Genomic DNA, 13,449 nt, shown 5'->3' with positions numbered 1-13,449 from the left:
GCGGCTGACCTCGTCGCCTCCCGACGCGCTTAGCTTCGGAATGTCAGCGGTCCCCTCGTACGCTCTGAGTAAACAGGCCCGTGGTTACGAGGCTTTTACACGCCGATTCTGCATTCCCTTTATGTACGAGTGCTGCGGGGCTCAGATGCATATTGCATGAGCACTCAGTTAATCTATTGATCCAAAATATGTCTTCTCCCTTTCTCTGTCTCATTTAGTGTCCGTCTTTCTTTCATCCTGTCATACCCTATCTTTGCTCCTGCTCTACAGTTTTTCCACTCTTCCGTTCCTTAATTCACACCATCGGCCGGTCGGCTGCAGACGTGCGTGAAAGGGAATGAAACACGGTGCAAATGTAAATAACGTAGACTCCGATATGAGATGAAACAACGGAAATAAGATCGTAAAAAGAACACCGGCGAGTTAAGCGTGTCTGAAGCTAGCCCGCTAGCTTTGGCAGCTAGCTCACTTCAGGTTCTATCGGGATTTTTTCCCCTCCTTCGTTGTCACCATTTGCAATTTTTCTCCTTTTGAAGCGATTCCTGTTTGGATTCACAGGTCCCTTCAAGCCAATCTGAAGAGGGAGAAACCCTGCCTAGGACCACTCCTGGAGTTCTGTCCTGGTATTCTCTCATTGGAATTTTGTTTTATTGTTGGTGTTAGCAACCGTGTCCTCCCTGTTTGCGTACACAAAGCGCTACCCACAGGCTAGCTAATATCCACCATCATTAGCCAGCTAGTATTTCTTTTCTGACTGTTGTGTAATGTGAAACTTGGATTTGGATTCTAAGTGGAACAAGAGACGGGCCCTCTTGTTCCTGCTCAGAAAGACCTGACAGTTGCTGGTTGGAAGATGCTCGTATTCCTCAGAGACTCAGTCTTGAACAAGCCTCCCCGGCCATTTCACAGCGAGGCTGCTCTGCTAAAGTAGCAGCGATACAGTAACATCCTGTCCCAGTCACTCAGCTTACAGTACCACCTTCATACATATTTTACCTCTCTCTCTCCACCTCTCTGTTTCTTTTCTTTCTCCTCCACAAAGCCTGGAGCACATCATTTGAAAGGGCTTGTTAGACTGACGAACCAGAAGGTTCCCACTTCTCCCAGAAGGAACTTCTGACCACGAGGACCACACGCTGATGTTCAAGGCTGAGAACGTTCTCTCCATCACACTGGTCCCACTTGGAACATCCAGATAATCTGTTCTAAACTAAGAGATCTGTTTTTTCTCCTGTTCTCCACGAGAGAACCCCCTCCAAAAATAAGATGCAGGCGTAACAAGTTTGGAGTCGCTTCCGCAATCCATTAGTGCCTTATACAACGCTGGTGCAACTGGGTGTAGAACTCATTTCTCAGTTAGCATTAGCATCATTTGTGTAGCATCATGTGTCAAAAGAGCACCTAATTGACCAGTTAGTAGAAAATTATTCTTCCTGAAGTGAACCAAGTCTGTTAAACATTGCAGAGCCACTTTAGCCAAACAGGAGCAACGGGAATATTGCTATTTTGTTTCTACTTAACATAATAAAGCCAGATGTATTTGTTTTTTCCTGAAAGAGTAGCGATCGACACACAGACGACTTCATGTTCTCCATGCTCAGTGGACCAGAACACCTCCCGATTCCTCGGAGGACGGAGACAAACCTACCGGTGCAGGTAAGTGCTGGGCGATCCCTCCCCGAGCGTACCAAAGAACCCCTTTTTTCCCCTTCCAGCCTCGTGTCTTTAATTTGTACTGGCAGACAATGAAATATTTACAAGGAACTCTACAGGCAATTACATTAAAAGTGTGTGGTTAGACGCCGCCCATGCACCCTTCGGCGGAGGCCCCTCGGTGAGAAGCGCAGGCCCGATTTGGTGAATGGTAGCAAAGTTTACAACGTCAGATTTTACTCGCCATCAATAATTCAGAGGTGGAAGGAGCAGAGAGGGAAAAGAGGACAAGAGTGAGTGGAGGAGAAGGGAAGGAGAGGAGGAAACGGCGAGGTTGAGTCCACGCTGGATGGCGGCTCCACTTCAGTGTCCATTTGCTAAATGTGGCAGAAATACGCCGCGTCGGCTGCCGGGTTGTGCCGGCTGAAAGCTTCGCCGGACGTCTGATCTGAACACTCAGTCACCCGTGTTCCTCCGTGCACGGCCAGCGCACACACGTGTGCAGCGCTTTAGATCAACATGTCAAAAACAAAACCAGATTTTCAAGCATGTCACTGAAGTCAAACGCCCCAGACGAACGATTTAACCGTAAAAAAGCTACGCAAAAGTCAAAATCAAGTTCTGACTTCGGCTTTAAAGAAGAAGAGTGAATAAACACACATATCAGCGATACCAGTGATGAAGACGACAATAACGAGCTAACTAGCGGCTCTCTCCTTCTTTGTAATACCACATACGGCCTGATGGGTCAGTAGCGAGTCTTTAAGACCTCCAGGGGAAGATGCAGCGAGCGTTTATGGATCACGTAAAAGGTAGCAAAACCACGGTAACCGTCGTTGTCATGTCAAACTCTTACAATAAACTTGAAATGAACTTCCTGTTTCCTCTGGCTCCTCCCATCCCAGCTGGACTCCGTACGTACAGAGGAGAGAGCTGCCTGGCGTGACCCCCCTCCCCTCCTCCCGGGGGAGGATGATGTATATTTGATGAGCGGGTGCCGGGGAGCCTCTGGAGAGGCCGCAGCCAAAACAAGAACAATGGCCGCTCAGGTTTCCTGACACCGTTGCTCTTTCAATTTGAGGGCGAGCCGGAGCTGAAGTTTCAGCAGGGACGGACAAAGTTACAGAGCCGACCAATCAGCTGTCACGGATCAATAAAATGATCAGTTCATTTATTTAATCTAATTACAAGTGTAAAATAGTGGGATTAGATTTGATTGCCCCGTCCAAGATGGCTGCCACTGGCAGCGTGCGTAGGTGTCGTTAGCGGGGTGTCAAAGATGCTCTTGTGTCACGTTGTTAGAAAACGCCTCACAATGTTTAGCTTTTAGCTAACAAGCAGCCCAGAGACCCGGCAGGTCGAAAGCTGCTGTCAACTCTGGACGAGAGCATTAAAATTTGAAATTTAGGTTCTTGGTGGAACATCAGAGTTCTAGTAGAGCAATCTGAAGCTGTTCTGACCAGGATCGTCTTCGAGTGAACAGACTGAAAAATGTGTCTGGATAACTATAAACTAAATTTCCACAACTGTTCTCTAACTTTTTTTTTTTTAAACAAACAAACAAAAAACACTGATTATATGATTACCATTATAACCATTGTTATTGATTACCTGTTCACCCTCCACCTCGGACCCTCCTCAGGGATGCGTGATCGGCTGATAGTCGCGATAATTATTCTGTCTGATCCCACGTGATTGCCGCCGGAAGTCGGTTTGATTGACAAGTTGCTGTCTGTGAATATTTCATCGTCCTGCTTGTTTGTGCTCTTTAGTTGCCGTTCAAGCCTGTTTATTCTTTAATTGAGCTGTGTGTGTGTGTGTGTGTGCGCGCGCGCGCGTGTTTGCGTGTAAGTAAATGAAGCATGATTAATTAATCCAGTAATTGGCAGGAAAGTGAACGAGAGTTCGGGCGGAGGAATTCCTTCCATCAATTAATAATCGGATTTCGTGCACACGTGCGCGCTCTTCCGTCAGATAATCACACTCTGGTCCGAAACAGAATTTAAAAAAAATCCGATTCTTAAATTTAATTGATCTAAAAACAATATAGACCTGATGACGCAAAGACTGGACTAATAATACTGGCACAGAGAGGATAGATGGCCTGGTTATACTGGGACAGAGAGGTGAGTGGTCTGGTTATACTGGGACAGAGAGGATAGATGGTCTGGTTATACTGGGACAGAGAGGATAGATGGTCTGGTTATACTGGGACAGAGAGGTAAGTGGCCTGGTTATACCGGGACAGAGAGGATAGATGGTCTGGTTATACTGGGACAGAGAGGATAGGTGGTCTGGTTATACTGGGACAGAGAGGATAGATGGTCTGGTTATACTGGGACAGAGAGGTAAGTGGCCTGGTTATACTGGGACAGAGAGGATAGATGGTCTGGTTATACTGGGACAGAGAGGATAGGTGGTCTGGTTATACTGGGACAGAGAGGATAGATGGTCTGGTCATACTGGGACAGAGAGGTAAGTGGCCTGGTTATACTGGGACAGAGAGGATAGATGGTCTGGTTATACCGGGACAGAGAGGATAGATGGTCTGGTTATACTGGGACAGAGAGGATAGGTGGTCTGGTTATACTGGGACAGAGAGGATAGATGGTCTGGTCATACTGGGACAGAGAGGTAAGTGGCCTGGTTATACTGGGACAGAGAGGATAGATGGTCTGGTTATACTGGGACAGAGAGGATAGATGGTCTGGTTATACTGGGACAGAGAGGATAGATGGTCTGGTTATACTGGGACAGAGAGGATAGATGGTCTGGTCATACTGGGACAGAGAGGTAAGTGGCCTGGTTATACTGGGACAGAGAGGATAGATGGTCTGGTTATACTGGGACAGAGAGGATAGATGGTCTGGTTATACTGGGACAGAGAGGATAGATGGCCTGGTTATACTGGGACAGAGAGGTAAGTGATCTGGTTATACTGGGACAGAGATAACAACTGGTATGAAACTCAACAAAATTTCTTCTTCTTTGGTGTCTGTGTCCCCTTTCTGGTGTTTTTTTATTTTTTATTTTTTTTTATTTTACTCATTTTTACTTTTTAAACAGTCTTTGATGTTTCCTCGGGCGCTGGGGGCGTGGCCGCATCGTGTGGGACCGCAGCGTGATTGGCGGAGGCTCGTCTGTGGGCGGGCTCGCGGATCCACCAATGAGGAGGCGCGGCCAGGTCAGATATAGGAGCCGGAGTCGAGAAGCATCTTCATCAGTCAGTCACAGAAGGAGCCCCGCAGGAGTCCCGGAGTTACTTCTCCTCTTCTTTTCTTTTTTTACACCCTCCATCGCTTCTCTCAGCGCGTGAGAGCCACGCTTGTTTCCGTTCCTCGAGGTGTTTCTGTCCGAACCGAATCAAAACGGAGCCGAACGAGGACGACGCACAGCGACCCTCCCTCACGTCCGCAATCATGATGTCGATGAACAGCAAGCAGCCCTTCAGCATGCACCCGATCCTGCATGAGCCCAAATACACGCCCCTGCACTCCAGCTCCGAGGCCATCCGGAGGGCCTGCCTGCCCACCCCGTCGGTGAGTCCCCAGAATCTGGATTCATTTTGCTCTCTGGATGATCTGAAACCGAATTTTAAAAGCATCCGTGTGTCGCTTTACAGCCTTGAAATAAAGAATTTATGAGTTTGTTTCTGATCCGGTTACATCAGGGAAGAAAAAGTTCAAATATGTAGAATGTCACAAGGAAAATCCTAAAAATAATATGGAGATTATGAAGGAATGATTGGAAAATCCAGATGACAGCGCACGAGGCAAAAAAAAAAAACAGAAAAGTTTTAACATTATTTTATCTAGAAAACCGATTTATTACCTTCTGATTGTAAAATTCTGGGCAGTGGAGAAATGCTGTTTGATTCGGGGAAAAATCTGTAAAAGAACAGAAATGTCAGAAACTGTCAAACACGCACGGCCCTGTGCGTGAACGCGTCCCCGCAGCCCCATTCAGACTTTTTATTGTCCGCAGAAATTATTCAGGAGATCGTAAATATTAATTTTAAATGAATTTCGGTACAGGACCCGGGTTCGTTGGTGGTCGCACGATTGTAAATCAAACGAATTAAAACAATTTTGAGGGGAAAAAAATCTCAGATGTAAAACGTCGAATTTAGATTTTTTTTTTATTTGTGGGGCCATGTGATAATTATCGAGCCGCGTGTGTTAAAGTTTGTTTCTCCGGATTGATGCCTGTCCTCTCTGCCCCCCCCCAGCTCCAGGGGAACATCTTCGCCGGCTTCGATGAGACCCTCCTGCAGCGGGCCGAGGCTCTGGCCGCCGTCGACATCGTCGCCCAGAAGAGTCACCCGTTCAAGCCGGATGCCACCTACCACACCATGACCAGCATGACCAGCATGACCTGCACCCCCACCTCCTCCTCGGCGCACTTGCACCACCCGTCCGTGCTCACCTCCCACCATCACCCGGGTCACCACCAGCCGGCGCAGGGCCTAGAGGGCGACTTGCTGGACCACCTCACGCCGGGCATCTCGCTGGGAGGCATGACCGGCTCGGACGTGTGTTCCACGGCTTCGCACACGGCGCACGCCGCGCATATGTCGGCCATCAACCACATGCAGCACCACCATCACTCCCAGTCCATGAACATGCACCCGCACGGCCTGGGCTCGCACGCTTCCCTCGGGGGTGGCGGCGACGCGGAGCCGGACCCCCGCGAACTGGAGTCTTTCGCCGAGCGCTTCAAGCAGAGACGGATCAAACTGGGTGTGACCCAGGCGGACGTGGGCGCGGCCCTGGCCAACCTGAAGATCCCCGGGGTGGGCTGCCTGAGCCAGAGCACCATCTGCAGGTTCGAGTCCCTGACACTGTCTCACAACAACATGGTGGCCCTGAAGCCGATCCTGGAGGCCTGGCTGGAGGAGGCGGAGCGGGTGCAGCGGGAGAAGATGGCCAAGCCGGAGATCTTCAACGGCGCCGACAAGAAGAGGAAACGAACGTCTATCGCGGCCCCGGAGAAGCGCTCCCTGGAGGCGTACTTCGCCGTGCAGCCGCGGCCCTCCTCGGAGAAGATCGCGGCCATCGCAGAGAAGCTGGACCTGAAAAAGAACGTGGTCCGGGTCTGGTTCTGCAACCAGAGGCAAAAACAGAAACGGATGAAGTTCTCTGCCACGCACTAAAGACTCATGAGAGCCGAGCTGCTGCTGTCAGGGCCCGGCGAAAAGGTACACCGGTGCGCGTGCTGCTGCCGGGACCGCACAGGTGCGCACGAGCGCGCGCAGGTCCCACTTTACCTGACGGAGAAAAGACCCGAAAATCTCAGATATTCTGAAAATCACCGACACTTAAAGGATGAAAATTAGGGCCAAATGTCTCCGGGAGATTTAAATTCATCAATCTGGTTCCTAAATAATATATTTTTTTAGATTAATTTACGCAAATATTTCCATTTAAATACAGAATTGTGTGTTCTTCCTTAAAATTTAATAATCAGATTTTTCAATCCGATTTCTTTTGAGATTATTTCCCCCCGTTAAATTCAAACCTAAACACCAGGATTAAATGATTTAATCTGATGTGAATTTTAAATATTTGCCTGGAAAATCCTCCAGAGTTCCCCGGTGAAGGTGAACTGATCTGAGGACCGAACCGGTGTGTTTTGGGGAACTTTGGGACACCTGTGAGGACCGACGGAAACCGGAAGTGACGTTCAACCCCCGCGTTTTCAGACTGACGCAGCATCAGTACCTTTTTGTGTTCTGACAGAGACGGCGCACTGGGACAATTGGGGACCCCCCCAGTTCTCCAGAGAACCTCTGAGGGAACACGATCACCACTGTGATGGGGGAGGAGGGGGGAGGGGGGGGGGGGGTCGTTCTCGTGACAGCTATTGTACAAAAATGATGAGAATAATGACGGAATCAGCCTAAAAAGCTTTTTTATATTTATCTTTGTACATATTTGTGAATATGTTCCACCTCCGTGTGTGAAAAGATGAAATCCAACTTTTCTTTGTTGGGGCTGGAGGGGTGGTGGGGGGGTGGGGGTGGGGGGGTTCAAACTGTTAATTTATGAGGCACAAAAACTCCTTTGCATGGTTTAATATATGAGGGAGGGGGGAGTAGAAGGGGGAGGGGTGTTCCTGTGGCTTCAAAAATATGAAAAATTATTCCCCAACACACACACACGCGCACACACATACACACACTCACTCCCTCCCCACCACCACCTCAAGTGAATGCATCGCAATAACACGCACTCACACACACACGCACACACACGGATCAGTGTGGCTACCTCATGACTCAGTGTTGGCACATTCATGGTGATTTTCACACACAAACGTAGCTGCATCTTTTTTGATTTGTCATCCTTTCAAATGGTGATTTAGAAAAGTCACTGATGTGTAAACATGTATGTTCACAGCAACAAGCTTCGACAATCAAATCTAGATTTCCTTTGTTCATTCCCCGTTATATTATTATTATTGTTATTATTATTATTGTTATTATTGACATTTGATGGAGCGCACTTTGTAGATATTCTGAGGGGAATTGGCCTTATTTATGTTTATTTGTTCATCTTATTTATTTCAATATTATTTATTTTGGAGTTTAAAAAAATGACTTTGCATATTTCATTTGTGAAAGTGTGCTTTAATTGTGTCTGTGTAAAGCGCCAGAAGCTGAAATAAACCGTGCACGTTTGAATTCCTCCTCTGGAAAAACTTTCTCTTTTTTAATTTTTTAATTTTTTGGTTGAAATCGAATATTGTTATTGGAAATGATGCGGACAGATGGACAGCCTTTTGCTAATCAATATGCTTGATAATCTCTTTTAATAACAATTTTCTCTAAATGAAATGGCCCTGTGCAGCGCGCACACGCGCGCGTGTGTGTGGCAGCTGTTGCTCTGAAACATTAGCTGCAGAAGCCCGTCTGGAAGCTGGTTTTCCCACAGATGATAAACGGATCCGATCACTTCAGTGACTCCGGTATTGATCAGTTTTGTCCAAACATGAAGACACAATTTCATCTCAGCCGTGAAAATAAACCCACACAAACTTCTCCTTTAATTATTTAAGAAACTAAAATAATAATAAAAAAGAATAAACACGAACGAAAATCCTAATTTCATCACAATAATTATTTTAAAAGAGTTTATTTGAATTATTTTCCAAGGAAAAGGCCTCAAATCTTCGATCATATTTAGGAAAAAAAGGAGAAAAAACGTTTGACCTAAAACTCAAAAATCAAACGTCAAATCTTAAAAATCATGTCGTTTTCGCCAATATTTATTATTTGAAAATAGAATATTAAAAAATAAAACTAAAAAGTAATAAACAACTGAACTTTGAATCTTTTTAATCCCAAAAAAATAGCAATAAAATAACACTTATTTTTCTACTCCATCAAATTTTAATATATTTTATTAGGATAATTCAGGAGGAAAATGTATTTGTAAAGGAGTAATAACATTGAAGTAAAAGTATTACACACATTGGACAAAACTTTGTGTGAAAAATCATAACTAAAAACTTAATTCACCTCCAAAGAATACATTTTGTAACAATTCGATGTACAATGTCAAAAACCTGTTCAGTGAAAACACGAACAAGTTACATAAATCGTTTTTTTATTCATTGTCTTATATGTAGATCTATCAGCGATTAATAATAAATATCAAATACATTATTGCTTTTTTACGTGATTATTTAGCATTTAGTTTTAAATTGCTAGTTATTATTTTCTAGATACTTAAACAAAAATGCAACATTAAACATTAAATTGTGTCAAATTCGCAAAAATTGATGGAATTTTGATTATGGCAGCATATAAACAAATGAGTCATTAAAATAAAAAAAAACATAAACTAAACGTAAAAGAGGCCACATGTTTAGAGATGGTTTATTTTGTTTAATTGATCTGGAAGTGATCAATGTCTCCTCCTGTTTGCTGTTTCCGTCAATATTGACAGATTCATTTGTTGCCAGCAGACAGTTGCTGCCATGTTGCTCTAAAACAAAGAGTGTTGAACACGACTTCATCAAAGTTTAATGGTGCAGCGGCTCTCCAGCTGAAGTCTATAAATTATAGATAATTGACCGTGTAATCAATGAGAAGATGGAATCAAACTGTGGCAGCGATGGGATTAAGATTAGATAAAGAACAACACATGAAGAAAAGGGCTTTGTTATCTGTGCCTAATATTGACAAAAACGTCCCCCCAAAATCCCCACGAATCGGATCATTTTACACATAATCGGGATTGACATAAAATACCCGGACACAAGCGGCTGAACATCATCCTGGATTTTATGTTGTGGTTGTCACGGTAACCAACACTTGGTTTTAGTTTAAGTTTCTTTGTCCGCAATAATCTGAGGGGTGAATCCAACATGGCTGCCGTTCGTATGATGCAAAGCTGGACCTTAATGTGTCGCTAACGTGATCCGAGTCATGAAATTAGCGGTGCTGCGTCCAGACACACGGGAAGATGCTACGTTGCGTCTGTTATCTCTCAGTATCAACCTGTTTTGGCTAACGCTAGTTTGAAGGGTTTTAGTGGGTGGCCAATTTGCTTTTTACCCCATAATTTAATAACAATCAGACAATTTTTAAAAAAAATTTAAAGCCTTGAGCGTTATTCTGCACCTGATGAAGGAGAAGTGGTTCCAATGAAACAACAGTTTAGCTGGGAGATACAGGCCGAACTAGCACGGCCGAGCTAACGCATTTTTAGTTGAAACACCTGTCGTTCCTGGGCATCAACGTGGTGACCTCTGACCTCAGCAGGTGATCAGATGGGTTGATGGTTTCCTGAAGGTGTCACCTTGGCTCAAACACGCCGCTGAAATGACGTCATTGGTGCAGCAGCTCCGGCCGTCGATGGGTTTCACGATCCGATGTCAGATGCTGTGTTTTAGCTAAAATTCGTGCCTCTTTTTTTGTTTTAAACATTCTGTCCCAAACAAAACCCGAACAGTTTAGAAGGTTCCCTTTAATAATTCAAAGCGGGCTGTTGTCCCAGCCACGTCCTGGTCCAGATGAAAGCCATGTTCCGGAGGCCGCCTGGTTAATTGTTGGATTTAAATAATTGAGAGGGGCCTTTTTCTCCCCTCCTGTGAATTTCTGTCCCCGACCCAAAACAAAGGCTCACCTGAAGCAGCAGAAGTTCAGCCAAACAGCTGGAATTCATTCAACGCAGACTGGATTATTCCAGGAGCTGACAGAGGAACGAGTTCATCACCGTCTGTTAAATAGAAATAAATGTAAATGAATATATAGCATCAGGGCTAACAGTTAAAAACTAAAAACAAGTACAGTGTGTTTAACTGGTCGTGTCATGTGACCCACGTCTCTTCCCTCACCAAAATAATTACTACAGAAAATTAAAAAACAAGTACAAAGATGCAGAAGAATCAGAGGTGGAGGTTCTTTTTTGTGGCTTTTGTTCTGATAAATCCGCAGCATCGCCGAGGATTAAAACCGGCTTAACGTGAGGGAGGTTCTGCTGAGGAGCCTGAACTGCTTCAGTCACGCTGATGATTCCAGTTTTCTCGGCATCAAATATTTATTTGCTCAACATTTTTCATTTTTACTCCTGTTGTTCCTTCATTCGGCTCACAGGGGCAGCGCCAACAAACCCCCCCCCCCCCCCCCCCCGAACCGCCACGTGAGATTGAAAACATGAAGTTGGGCTCCAGGTGCATCATGGGAGGACGTGAGTCAGTGGAGTGGACAGGAAAGTGTCCTCTGCAGGCCCCCCCCATCATGGCAGGGAGAGGGGTCTACTGCTGCCTCTCTCCCCCCTCTCCCCCCCTTCTCTCCCCCTCTATCTCTCTCTCCCTCTCAAATCTTTCTCTCCCTCTCTCTCCCCCCTCTCCCTCTCTACCCTCTCTCACCCCTCTCTCTCTCCCCCTCTCCCTCTCTCTCCCCCCCTCTCCCTCTCTACCCTCTCTCACCCCTCTCTCTCTCCCCTCTCTCTCTCCCTCTCTTTCACCTCCCCCTCTCCCCCTCTCTCTCCTTCTCTCTCTTCCCCTCTCTCTCCCTCTCTCTCCCCCTCTCTCCCCCCTCTCTCCCTCCCTCCCCCCCTCTCTCTCCCCCCCTCTCTCTCCCTCCCTCCCCCTCTCTCTCTCTCCCCCTCTCTCCCTCTTTCCCCCTCTCTCTCCCCTCTCTCCCTCTCCTCTCTCCCTCTTTCCCCCTCTCTCTCCCCTCTCTCCCTCTCTCTCTCCCTCTTTCCCCCTCTCTCTCCCCTCTCCCCCTCTCTCTCCTCCTCTCTCCCTCTTTCCCCCTCTCTCTCCCCTCTCTCCCTCTCTCTCCCTCTTTCCCCCTCTCTCTCCCCTCTCCCCCTCTCTCTCCCCCTCTCTCCCTCTTTCCCCCTCTCTCCCCTCTCTCTCCCTCTTTCCCCCTCTCTCCCCTCTCTCCCTCTCTCTCTCCCTCTTTCCCCCTCTCTCTCTCCCTCCCTCCCTCCCCTCTCTCCCCCCCCTCTCAGATTACTCCATCCGGCTGCTCTCCTCCTTCTGTGTTCCATGAAGCACATTTTCATAAATAGACCTTGGCCGAGCGCTGCCGCCATGAAATTTTAATGACACTGCGAGTCTTGAGTGCAGCGCCAGGGCCTTGGAGATTCAACCCTCTGTTACATTACTCTCTCTGACACACACACACACGCACACACACACACACACACACACACACCAACATATCACCAAAACACACAAACACCCTTCTCTATTCAAGCCATGTTGTCAATATACACCCAACTGCCCTACAGACCCCCTGCAACTCTGTGTGTGTGTGTGTGTGTGTGTGTGTGTGTGTCTGTGTGTGCGTGTGTGTGTGTGTGTGTCAGATAAAGGAATGTAGATGAGTGCTGTGTCTTTTGTACAGGGGTCCGGGTTATTATTTATTGCATCTTGAGGGGTATCGACCCCCGTTAGTGCTCTGTTACGGAGATAAAAACCAAGTTCATGTGGGCAACCACACACACGCGCGTTCGTGCACCCGTACATGCACACGCAGTGGAAGTGTTCAATTCTGTTGATGCAATATTTATCAGTGTTGGTCGGAGATAATTTTTGTCTTTCTATTCAGCTTGATTCACCTCCCCCCAAATCATTACAAACACACACACACACATATGCATGTGCACACACGCATGTAGCCACATACATGCACACACACACACACACGTTAATCCCAAAAATCTACAAAAGCTCTTTAAACTGCAAGCAAAGCGAAAATGTCCCCACAACTCTGGTGTAAAAGCACAAAAAGGTCAAAGGTCATGACAAAAAATACTTTCTGTGTGTGCGTTTATGTGTGCATGTGCTGATGAGGGTAATTAAAACATGGGGGCTGTAATTAGAAACAGTGTATAACTAATCAGGCCTAATGAGCACCGGGCTGATCAAACTACCCAGTTATGAGGCCTAATGGGCGGACAGGAACGTTCGGGCCCCGCCCACAGGCCCACACAGGCCACGCCCAGACTGTCCAGACTAAACAAAAGGAGAGAGTTCTTTTGTAAAATGTCTTTTATTGCTGGTGGATTGTCCGTAAAAAGCTGAAAATATTCCAGATGCCCATGAATTATGGAATGTAGAACAGCTGCATTAATATTTCCACATCAGGAATCCCGCATGCAGCGCGGGAAAATCGGCAGTCTGACGAAATTCCTGAAATGGAACTGTGCATCAGTGAATCTAAATATTGGCTTCTCCTGGTTCAGCTGCAATTCGCCACATTTCTGTTTGGGAAGCGTGATGTTTTTAAGTCTTATCAATAATGCAGCGCGAGTGCCCTCAAAATTCATTTTACAC

At 46.4% G+C, this 13,449-nt stretch overlaps 1 protein-coding gene across 1 annotated transcript; it reads left to right on the top strand.

Annotated features, from left to right (window-relative positions):
• The first annotated feature begins 4,719 nt into the window (after positions 1–4,719).
• On the top strand, positions 4,720–7,455 carry LOC101073570 (brain-specific homeobox/POU domain protein 3-like). The gene is made up of 2 exons (XM_003979702.2): positions 4,720–5,192; positions 5,882–7,455. The coding sequence occupies exons 1-2, from the start codon at positions 5,073–5,075 to the stop codon at positions 6,803–6,805; spliced, it is 1,044 nt and encodes a 347-aa protein (XP_003979751.2). The 5' UTR covers positions 4,720–5,072; the 3' UTR covers positions 6,806–7,455.
• Positions 7,456–13,449: the final 5,994 nt, after the last annotated feature.

This window comes from Takifugu rubripes, chromosome 15 (genome assembly GCF_901000725.2).
Source record: "Takifugu rubripes chromosome 15, fTakRub1.2, whole genome shotgun sequence".
In the NCBI taxonomy this organism is placed as follows: domain Eukaryota; kingdom Metazoa; phylum Chordata; class Actinopteri; order Tetraodontiformes; family Tetraodontidae; genus Takifugu; species Takifugu rubripes.
This window is presented reverse-complemented; position numbering and strand designations above follow the sequence as displayed.

What these genes read in the sequence shown, in the direction of transcription:
- LOC101073570 (XM_003979702.2), top strand. Translation starts at nt 5,073, where the DNA reads ATGATGTCGATGAACAGCAAGCAGCCCTTCAGCATGCACCCGATCCTG. An exon ending in CCTGCCTGCCCACCCCGTCG is followed by an intron (nt 5,193 to 5,881) that starts GTGAGTCCCCAG and finishes GCCCCCCCCCAG; the next exon opens with CTCCAGGGGAACATCTTCGC.